General features: G+C 42.2%; 1 protein-coding gene across 2 annotated transcripts in view; it reads left to right on the forward strand.

Annotated features, from left to right (window-relative positions):
- The window catches only part of CREB5 (cAMP responsive element binding protein 5), a 399,683-nt gene that overhangs the window by 72,299 nt on the left and 315,383 nt on the right, over positions 1–12,001 (forward strand). For both annotated transcript variants that reach the window (XM_078441094.2, XM_078441098.2), the window contains exons 2-3: positions 593–664; positions 4,989–5,082. In XM_078441094.2, the coding sequence (XP_078297220.1) occupies positions 611–664; positions 4,989–5,082 (148 nt within the window). In that variant the 5' untranslated portion in view covers positions 593–610. The remainder of the gene's footprint in view (positions 1–592; positions 665–4,988; positions 5,083–12,001) is intronic.

A 12,001-nucleotide genomic window follows, 5' to 3' on the forward strand; every position in this document is an offset into this window, starting at 1 on the left:
CTCCCTGCATAACTCGGGTACTTTTTGTTGAGGCATCCGTGAATGCCTGAGATGAAAGGGAATTTAAGATCACGGCTCACCACTGGGGTCATTTGCTGAGCTGGCTACAGGGCTATTTTGCATCCTGTGGCTGTCCTGAAGCTTGGTGGGGTGATCATGGGTGAATTATGTGACTGCTGCTCAGGGTTGGTCACCACACTGGTGACAACCCCATTCGCTTCCTCCTCTCCCGCCAACTCCAAAGGGCAGGTGTGACCTTTACTTTGGAATCTTCTTGCGCAGGTGCGGTCTCACCAGGTAATAACATAGTCCAGGTGGTTTTCCAGAGGCAGAATCTCTGCTGCACAGCCCCATGGCATTTTTCTTCAAAGTACGATAAATATGCACTCAAGCGAACAATAGGAAGGCAGACTGCAGGAAGCCTAATGAACTTCAACGGGACCTGTGCTCACGTTAACGTTTATCTTGTCTAATTTGGGGACTGGCATTGCAAGGGGCTCCGAGCAATCGCCTTTCTCATGTTTCTTAGGTCGAAGCAGGAGATATTCATGGCTTTCTGTTTTCCTTCCTCCCTCTCCCCGTGACCCTTCAGATTTATGAGGAATCCAAGATGAATTTGGAGCAGGAGAGGCCGTTTGTCTGCAGTGCCCCAGGCTGTTCGCAGGTGAGTGTGAGAATCCTTTGGTCTGTTTTGCCAGAGACTACCTGCCTTCTGACAGGGAAGCAGCTCTCACTTGCCAATCATGCCTGCTGTGGGCTTGCTTTCTTCACCAAGATATCGTCAAAGCCCCCGTCACCATCCCCACCCCCATCATCTTCCTCATCATTATTATTTTCTACTTTGAATAGTTTGAACTACTTCCCTCAAAGCCCCGTGAAATACATCAGCATTGGCCTTTTCCATCCTTAACTTTCCCCCTGGAAGTAAGCCAGACGCATCCTGCCCACCAGATGTTCAGGACTGTTATTTCAGAAAGGGGAGGGAGGACGCTGCTTTTACAATAGTCACTTGATACGGGGCCTTTGGATTACTGGTGGAATAGCTCACCATCAGAGCTGAATTCTGTTTTGTTTTGTTTTCCTCTTTGAGTAAAATAAACCCCCTATAACGCTTCTAGAACCCACAGTTTTTCCACTTATCTAAACTTCAAGAGGGGAGATTAAACATCAAACCTCTTTGCCTCCAGTGGCTCCCATCAGGCAGAATCGTTGTGAGGATTAGATGAGATACTACATGTAGAGTATTTAGTATAGGGCCTGCACATAATAGGTGCTCTATTAATGTTCACCGTTGTTACTGCTACTGCTGTTGTAATTACGAGCCGTGTGGCAGGATTTCCCAAGCTTGGCACTATTAGCACTTGGGGCTGAACGATTCTTCATTGTGACGGCTGTCCTGTGCGTTCCAGGATGTTCGGCAGCCTCCCTGACCTCTCCCTTGGGGGCGAGGTCCCCTTGGGGGCCACCATGGCCCCCGGTTGAGAATGACTGCCCAATGGTTTGCGTTTTTGGCTTTAGCTTTGTTTCTTTTTGGACCTCTTCCCTTTCCGGTGTCCCCCGATTCTCGCTGATGCTCTCCCCGCCCGTTTTATGTGTTGCTATGAGCCGTCTTTTCTCCTTTTTGGAATCAGGCAGGGTATAAATAAATAATGCCACAGACGTGTGGTCACCGGTGTCAGACGCTGCTAGAGCCGGGGCAGTGAGAGGCTGAGCAGAGGCTGTTGGGTTTGGCTGTTGGGTTCTGGCGGGTGACCTATGAAAGAGGAGTCCGGGTGGGGACCAGGTTGGAAGGGATTAACGAGTGAGTGGGTGGTGAGGCAGTGGAGGTGGCCAGCATAGAGGACTCTTTCAAGAGCACCAGGGCATGACGGGAAACAGAGTGATATAACGGTAGCCTGAGAAGGAAGCAGCCTGAGAGAGGTTCTTTTTAAGCGAGAGGCTAGCCAGGCGGGGTTTAGTCTAGGACGCTGGTAGTGAAGGTTGAAGAGGTGAATTTCCAATGACCTTGAACTCAGTGAAGGAGCAGCCTTCTCCCCTGAGAAGGCTGAGTGGACCAGTTGGACAAAATGAGGCTTGAGGATTTCCGTAGTTTCTAGGTTGCCCGGTGAAACTCCAAGCCTTCCCCCTCAACCCCTTGCCAAAGTTAAACGTAAAGATGCATCTGAAACTTGATGTTTCTATTTAATGTGTTTCTTTCTCTTGATAGGCTGTTTAAAAAAAAAATATGCGTAGCTTTCAGCTGAAGACGTGTTAGAATTGAGGAAATGTCATAGTTCCCTAGTGGTTCCAAGGGTCTCCCGGTGGAGTGTTAGCCAATTACGGTCAAGTCAATTGTTGTGATCATGGCATTTACGGTAATGACCGTCCAGAGCCTGGGAACCTGCATAGAGAAGAAAGGATGGCTGGGGTTTGGAAAGGGGAGTGTAAATATGAGTTACCAGTGCTTGTGCTGCATTGGGGGTGATGTTTCCCCCTTTTCCCTCAATGGAAAGAAACTTTGCTGCATTAGGAATGGTCTACAGTACCTGGGAGGTTTTTTGTGTTACGGCTCCTTATACATTAGCTTTGTCCCAGACATCAAGAGAAACAAGCTTCTTTTGCTCTTTCTGATCTCACAGATTCTATTGTTAATTTCACTGCCCCGTTGCCCTCAGCACGAACATGTTTTGAGTTCCAGTGGCTTCTCTCAGCTGTGTACCTGTTGTAGACTCTACATTTTGGTTATTTACAATTTGCTGCTATATTCCTGGTAAATTAAAAAAAAAACCCACGATGCCCTGTATTGTCTCTTTGGGGAAGGGTTTATAGTTAACATGGCATACTATGGAGATTATTGTCACTTAATAAGTATTGTGGTTAATATTCTATTTTAGGTTGTTATTTTATGGAGCCAGAAAATGGCTTACAAATACGAAGTAAAAGCTATTGCCATGTTGTTTGTTGATTATATATATCACAGTAAAAATTAAAGTAAGGATTTTAGCAGAAAGACTAAGAAGTTTACCCTGTCTATAAACCACACATGGTAGTGTCCCATATTATAAGGTGTTATAAAGGACCAAGAAAATAGATGAAGCTCCATCAAAAACCCCTGTTGTTACAAATCAAACTTCTATGTAGTTAGAAATCTGACATAATTACCATGCTTTGCAGATTCTAAATGCGCCAATATATATGATACAAATAACAAATAAAGAAATGATTTGTATTCCCCAAACTACTTTTATTCCAAAGGATTTAGTGCAGTGAATTCCCTCATTCATATGAACCCAAATCTATACACATTGCAAAGAAGATGTCTACCACGGTATGCAATAGTAGTCGAAACTTAAAATGACTATCCCAAGGGACTGGGAAGCTCCAAGAGATTTTCTAAATTGTCAAAGATTCGGAAATGTTCAGCAGAGTTTATTGCCTTTTGTTGTATTTTCATTTGACTTTGGTAAAGCAGACACTTTGTTAAGTTCAGTTATCAAAAACATACCAGTCTGAGTCAGGGGAGGCTAGGATCTGCTCCAATAACAAATTATCCCGAAGCTTCAATGGCTTAAACCAACAATCGCTAATTTCAATTGCACAAGCATCCATTTCTATCGGAGCTTGGCAGGACATTCTTCATAATCTTTTAGAATTCAAAAATGCTCTTCATATTCCTGCAGAGATTTAGGAAGATTGAGGAGCCACTATTTCTTATATTGTAAGTTGCCAGACTAAAGGGGAGATGGTCTTGCACCACGAATTAGTTGCTGACATATGAGTAACGTGTCATTTCCATTCATGACTCCATGGGCAGAACGAGTCACATGGCCCCACCCAACCACAAGAGGGCCAGGAAATCCAGTCCCACTATATGACTAGAAGCCAGACAGCTGAAAACATTTGGGAGCTGCATTTTTGATAACCGTAACATCATTCTTTGAAAATTAATAATAAAGTGTTGGTTTACGATACTGTACAGAGTATAGAATCCTAAAAATGATTTGCCATGTTACTATAAGTCATATATATATACTTATAAAAGATCACATAATGAGTGTGCAAGGTCGTCATAAACAGAAACATACCAAACAAATGGCATGTGCACATTTGTAGGTGTATGTATCAAATAGTTGAGCATGACGTGGAATTCTTTCCCAATGTCTGACATGAATCAAAATTCTTTTCCTACTTCATGCATTTCTCCCACTTTTGGTTAATCTATAGATCATGTGTAGCATACTTATTATGCCTTAGACTTAATTTTAGACAAAAGTTCCAAATAGTTTTGTGAAACTCCAGGGCTACTTAGGTCTAAATTCATTTCTTTTTCTACTTTGGACATGTTTTTCCCCCATGTAGAGGTAGAAATGAGAGAATTTTACTTGGCTTCTTTGGGAACATAAATAAACATTGAACATTCATTCAAACACTCAAATTCTTTGAAGGTATAGCATATTTCTATTGTATATATTACTTGAATACTTTCAATATTGTTCATTTCTTCTTTCTCATTGATTCTTTAAACACAAATTTAGGGTCTTCCTTCAGATGCAAATCTCTAGTTCCTAAGGAAATATCTAATTTACTGATGAGTCATGACAGTTGACTATATTCGAAGACTACCTAGGAAGTAGAGATTTTTAAAAGGAATTCCCAGAGAAGGAACGGGGAGCCAGAGATGATGGCAGGCAAAGGTCTCTATTTCTTATTACTCTTAAGCCAGATTTTACTGCAACCTGGTTAAGCCCCCGGTAAACTATAATGGCAATAATTACGCGTATATTTGGGTGCAATTCAAAGGAACAGCTCTGCCCATTTGCTTGCAAAAAATAATTTGTCATTTAACTTAGCATGCTTTCACACTTTTTCAGAACTAATTTTTTGTTTTGCCTGTCACATATGCAATGCTGAATACATCTCTTTCTCTGTGATGGCAAATATATGTTATAAAACTAAATGGCTCCTCTCCCCTCTTCCCACCCCCCCTTTTTTTTCTATTTGTCTGACAGCGCTTCCCAACAGAGGACCATCTGATGATTCATAGGCACAAGCATGAAATGACTTTGAAGTTCCCCTCAATAAAAACAGACAGTATGTTATCAGGTAAGGAGCCATCAAGCAAAAAGGCTTTGGGTGAACAGCATCAGCCGCACGGGAGATACTTGTTCAACTTATGATAGGATAGTTTCCAATGGCAAATGCTGTGCCTTGAAGACATATATTTCTAAGGTACAGCAGAGACTTAAAATAATGGTAAGCAAAAATGTAATCAGCTAATGTGGTGTTCACTCAAATAACTGGAGAGCTGGGACTTCTCATTTTCAGGAACGTAAAATGTTTATTACTATGAAAGTTGGCTCCATCTAAGTATTTTAAAAATCACATGCCTGTAATCAGTCAAGCAAAACATCTTCACTGAGCATTTGTGATGCACACTAAGCTGTTCTGAGCGCCATGGGAAGTACAAAGATTGATACGATTTCCGTTCCTGAGGATGTCACAATATCGTGGACGTGTGAAAATTTAGCCGGGAGGACTATGTTTCAGATGAGTATTTGGAGAATGCTGTGTGACTTTAGTAGAAGGAACTTCCTCTCTCTCTCTCTCTCCCTCTCTCTCTCTCTCTTTGCATTGTGGTGGTCAGTGAAAACTTTTTTAAAGAAACAGAGCCTACCTCCTAAGTGGAAGATTAAATGAGATGATAATGCAGGGGAACGTAGCCAGTGTTCAGCAAATGTGAGCAGAAATAAACAATAATAACAATTCATCCATCAAGTAATTGCTATTCCTTCCTATTTTTGATAGGTGGTGGCGGTAAGTTAAAACAGAGTGCAGGGCCAGGAGCGGGCAAACTTGAACTCTAGCATGGGCTCTGACTCCACCGGCCAGATAACCCTGAGCCACATCAGTGAACCCTTGTGGGCCTCAGTTTCTTTCCACATAGAATGGGAATGATTTTATCTGCCCAGTCTATTTCACAGGCCTATTGTGAAGATCCAGTGAAAGAATGTCAGCGAAAGTGTTTCACAAACCCTAGCAGGGTAATCGAAGTGTTTCCTGTTACCCTTTTAGGCTAGAAATATTTCACCGAAGCCACTGTCTTCTTGGCATCATGAAAGAGATAATATGCCCATAAACATGCTTTAAATGATATCAGAAGAGAAACGGACTGCCCTGGCAGGCCTGGCTCATATAATTTCGCATTTCTATGGCACTTAAATTTTACGAGTATTTTATTATCCCTATTATTAGTAAATCCTCCAGGAGTTTTGTCAGACAGGTTATTATTACAAGTCATATTTTACTGATAGAGAAGAAGGGGCATAGGGAGATGGAGAAGCTCTCCCAGGCTTGCCTCCCGGGGCAAAGACAAGGGTCCTTCGTTCTGCAGTCCTAGCCCACTGACTGGCATGGCCGCTGCATTGCCGGGCTTCAGCGGTTTGTATCGACAACCAGATAATCCTGGCGCCAGGGCCATCCACACGTCTCACAAACCCGCCAGTGACTCGTTAGTAGTGTGGATGTGCTGTGATTTAGAAGAATCTCGAGCCCAAAGGCAGCATCTTTCCTTGCCTCCGCCACCACCCGCCACCTCTCAGCCTCCTCGTTTGGATCGAACTAGTTGGCTCTTCAGAACTTGTTTCATCTTCCCTTACGTCTAGAAGGAGAGATGCAGAAGCGTAGATCTGCAAGAATTACAAAAGCCCAGAAGCGTTAGGAGGGATCGTCTGTTCTTTTGTTTTTTTATCGTTTCTTCTGTTTTGTCAGTCGTCTGTCCTTCCCATTATGAAGCGGTGTGACTTTATCGTTGAACGATGAGCATATATATATATGCAAGTAGCAGGGCTGGAGATGTTGCAATTCCCAGTGTTTAAATTTATCGGTTCTCCTCTGATTTTTCCCAAGTGGAAGCCCTCAAGTAGGCTTCTTAGTGTTAGGACAGGGGGAGGTGTGTGTTAAGGAGTAGAAATGATGTGCAGATACTGCGACTTTAGTGGTAAGGACCAGGTAGTATCTTTCAGGTATACTGCTGGAATGGCCCTATGAGGAGCCCCATCCGAAGGTCTGAAAAAAAGGAACTAAGGATGTGTGAACACATATATTGCCTGTAAACAGATTTTATTTATTTATTTATTTATTTGGAGAGGGGAAGAAAGAGAGAGAGTGAGATCATGAGCTAAGAGAGGGACAGAGGGAGAGAGAGAGAATCTTAAGCAGGCTCCATGGTCAGCACAGCGCCAGATGCAGGCTCGATCCTACCACCCTGGGATCGTGACCTGAGCTGAAATCAAGAGTTGGGTGCTCAACCGACTGAGATGTTCGGGTGCCCCTGGGGGCCACTTTTTTTTTGTTGTTGCAATATCCAATCACACAACATTTCATTTCAGATGAAGTGGAGCTTGACATAGAAAGAGAAAGTAGGGTATATATGTTTATACTAATTTCAGAATATCTGGTTAACTTGTATTTCGGAAAATCACCTCCTCCTTCGTTAATTGCAAATACTATAGTTAGAGACATTAGTGAGATGCCACAGATAGGCTTTTTGAAGGTAAGTGTCCAAAGCGTTGTCAGATCTGAAATAATTTCCTGGCTTTGTCATAAAGTCCATTTTATTCAGGCCAGGTACAACTTACTACTCAAGATGATTGTAAATGATCTGCACCATGCCATAAGGCAGAGTAGTAAAAGTGACAGTCATGATGTTTTATTAGCATGAGTGCTCTTATGGATAGACAGTAAACATAAAACCTCAGTTTAAAGAGACAGTACCAGTTGGTACATGAATGGGGTGGTGGTGGTGGATTCTGAGGCAAAAACTTCTAGACCCTCCCACCTTGGCCCTCCCATCCTTATTTGGTTCATGTGGTACATTTCCAGAGTCCCGATATGATGATGGACTTGAGTCTTTCCCTTTAGCTGTTCTTGTTGTGAGTGAAGATAATTTCATGGTGAGAGAGGTTGTGATATCAGAGATTTCTAGGGCACAAGGCAGAAATGGGAGCCAACTGAGAACATTATACTGTCACATACAGGTTGCAAAATCACCAGCTAGTATGCGACAAAAGATGTGTTTGGTTTGAAAATTATGATCAAGTTTTAGTATTAAAGCTAAAAGAGTATGGCGTTTGGGTCTATTTTAATGGTATTGTGATTACGCATTCAGGAATTCCCAAATCTCACCCTGTCAGAAACCCCCAACCCCACTTATTTACAGAGTTCCCAGGTTCTGTACAGGTAAAGGCCAAAATGGGAATCAAAGTGCTACTTTATTTATAGCCAGACAAGCAAATAATATTCCACATGAGAAGTGCGTGCATGCGTGTGTGTTTGTGTGTGTGTGTGTGCGCGCATATTGGGAGACTATGGTGGAAATATTGACCTAGAAGATGACAGATTTTGCTTCCTGAAAAGATAGAGTTTGCTTCATGAAATTTAAGAGTGTTGCAGACCTTTTCTCAAAAGGTAAAACCCAATCAACATCTCATCTGAGAAAGAGATACGCAAAACCACACCTTTAAACACCTCCATGCAAGACATCATAGCCCAATTAATGCTGGAGGCAACTGGTGTGTGTACTTGGAAGGAAATTGGAACAGGCATCTGCTGGGGTGTGGAAAGAGGAGCTAAAGTTGTCTCTCCACCGTCACTTATTCATTCATTCAACAAACACTGAGTGTCTGCAAAGATCCTATTGTGCTAGGTGCTGGGGATGTGGCACTGAACACGACAGATGAGGCCCCACTTCCGTGGAACTTACTATACTCTACTGGGGGTGGGAGGAAGAGAGGTAATTGACGACACCCCTCCCCCTAGATTAATAAATAATGAGTCAGTGACAAATGTGAAGATGAACCATGACAATGTGAAGTAAGTGTCTAACCGGCTGCTAAAGGAGGTCAGGAAAGGCCCCTCTGCATTAGTGGCATTTCAACTAAGACCCAATGCTCAGCACTGTGGGCTCCAGTGTCCTTTCTCTTTGTCTTCTGAATATGTGGGGCTGAAAGTGGTGACCCCACAACACCAGATATGGTGCAGCTGACACACACGGAAGAGAGGTGAGAGAGACTGGCTTCCTCATTCTGCCTTCCTTATTCCCATTCGATGTAGAGATCTACTGTAAATGACAGTAGAGTCCCTCAGAACCCCATTGGGTCCCTGGATTAAGTCTAGCATGAGGGACTATCTCTAATTCCAGGCTCTACACCTAATTCTCACCATGGAGAAAGCAAGAAGCAAGAAATTCAGTGAAGTAGAACATGAGATTGATCATGATTAACCGGATGATCTCAGAACCCAAATCCATTGCTCATGGCCGTTTGCTACAAACCTACATAATAATCCACGGGCATTTTAAAGGGAAAGTCAGAGAAAAGGTGACCATCTCATTACAAACTCTTTTTGGAATGAACTAGGGTCTTAAAAAAAAGACTGAATAAGTAAATCTCTCTCTCTCTGTCTCTCACGTGGGTGTGCGCGCGCGCACACACAACACGCACACACACACGGACCATACTTACCTCTTCTTCCATTGATGATGAAGGTACATAGTGACTCCCCACTACTGAAATTCATCAGATCTCTATGGAATAGAGGGTGGCGGAAATGGCTTTGCATTGGAGGGCAGCATGATAATAACAATAGCTACCATTTATTGCCTTGTCTTATACCTATAGTTGTGCCTCCTGCTTTATGTACATTATGTCATTTAATCCTGGCCACTTTTTTCGCACAAAGAAATAAGATCAGGAGGGTAAGCAGTTTGTCCAAAGTTCCTGTCTATAATTTTCTCATTGTACATCTAGATTTGCTGAGCTCCATGCACTAAGAACATGGTTTGGTGTTACATGATTGGCTTATTTCTTCATCATATGGAGAAAACAGTCAAAAGTTTTTAGAAAGAGATTATGTTAACACACTAGCATTTACAGGAACAAAGAGTGCGTTTTAAATCAGATTTTCCCCTCCATTATGACAAGTGGCAATGGGCATGAGTAGGAGTTGTCAGCCTGTCATTCATGTTTCCAGCTGGTCAAGCAAAATTGAATTTTGAATGATTCACCTGATTACCTCGGAGACCTTGATCTGCAGTACTCTTTATATATGAAAAACTGGCTTCCAGTCTATTCCATCTGGAAACTAACATCTTTGACAAAGAGTGTAGGAGAACTCTGGCAGTTGGTGACTGAGTGGAAATCTGAAGCTTTAGCTTCCATGGTTCAGGGCAGGGCTTGATCAGAGAGTCACCTTGGATCCCTCAGTTCATCTGGCCTGCGGAGACATGATCTCCTGGTGTTCATAACCCTCTTCACCAGCTCAGCTCCTCTCACATGAATTAAAACTACGGCTTGAGCTGCCTGGGCGGCTCAGTCGGTTAAGCGTCCAACTCTTGATTTGGGCTCAGGTCATGGTCCCAGAGCTATGGGATCGAGCCCCCTCATCAGCCTCTGTGCTGAGCCTGGAGCCTGCTTACGATTCTCTCTTTCCCTGTGTCCTTCTCTCTGCTTCACTCTCTCTCACTCTAAAAATCAATAAATCAATAAATCAAATATTAAAATAAATAATACAATAATAAAGATATAATATATATAAACTTATTTATATATATAATTTGGATAATATAAATAAAATAATAAAATAAAAAATTAAATAAATAAATAAATAAATAAAATAAAGTAAAAATAAATAACATTGTGGCTTGATTGCTGTGAACACTTTGGCTAGGCCATGGCTGACCGTGAGTAGGTGTGGATTATATACTTGATTAATTTAAATCTGAATCTGTGTCTTCTGGAGCCCTATGTCATACGAGATGCCCTTGTCAGAGCATTTTCTAGTTGATTCAAGGCCCTCCCAAGGGCCTCTAGTCCACCAGCTCTCCACCCAGACAGTAAATGGATTGCAGCATTCGATCCAGGAGTCTGCCAGTGTCTCATCTCTTGCTGACCTGTATCACCCACACCATGGCCAACGCTTAAACATCCCACCGCTGTTGTTTAAAAACCAGAGTTGCCTTGGTTTGTCCCATGGAAGCACTGCCTCTTGGGACAGATGCAGGGAAAGAGTAACATCAGTGTTGCAGAGAGGACCCTATTGCTCCTATTGTATAGTCACACTCAATAAAAGGCACATTTATTGTATAAAGGAGCCTGTCTAAAATTCCGTGGAATTCTGTCAGTTGTTACTGATTGTTGCTTTTATAAAGGATTGTGTTATTTTAAAATTCATTTAGGGGCGCCTGGGTGGCTCACTTGGTTGAGCATCCGACTTCAGCTCAGGTCATGATCTTGCGGTCTGTGAGTTCGAGGTCCGCGTCGGGCTCTGTGCTGACAGCTCAGAGCCTGGAGCCTGCTTTGGATTCTGTGTCTCCCTCTCTCTCTCTGCCCCTCCCCTGCTCATGCTCTGTCTCTGTCTCTCTCTCTCTCTCTCTCTGTCAAAAATAAATAAACATTTAAAAATTTTTGAAAAAAAATTCATTTAATGTAAACCCTCTTAATTAAGACATTATGAAAACCCAGAGAGGGATAGGGATGAAGTAAGAAATTTTCAAGAAAGCACTTGCTGAAAAATTCACGGGATAAATATAACTATAAAAAGAATATCAAAACTAAGAAAAATGCCTTTTCTGAGAACCCCAACTCTTACTAAAATAGATATGCTAATTCCAATCCTTTTCTCTATTGATTTGAGCAGCATTCTGCAGGAGTTCCATTAAGCTACGTTTTGTTGGTTGAATCTGAGCCATGCAAATAGTAAAAATGCATTACCTTTTAAAAAATACCCTATAATTAGAATGGTCACTAATTCAAACTGATCTTTCTTATAAGTGGTTTGAATTAGTGGGGCTTTTATAGTGTTCCTAGCCACCATCAATTTAATACGAAATGATGTAAAATTACTTCACATAGTCCTTTAGTGAGACCATAGTTGAGACTATTAGACCAGTGGGTAAGACAATTTTGCTTAGGAAGTTTGCATTCTTCTTCTCTGATATGTTATGGGAACTCTGCTTTTACTGTTG

The sequence above is a fragment of the Panthera onca genome, chromosome A2, assembly GCF_046562875.1.
Source record: "Panthera onca isolate mPanOnc1 chromosome A2, mPanOnc1 haplotype 2, whole genome shotgun sequence".
Classification (NCBI taxonomy): Eukaryota; Metazoa; Chordata; class Mammalia; order Carnivora; family Felidae; genus Panthera; species Panthera onca.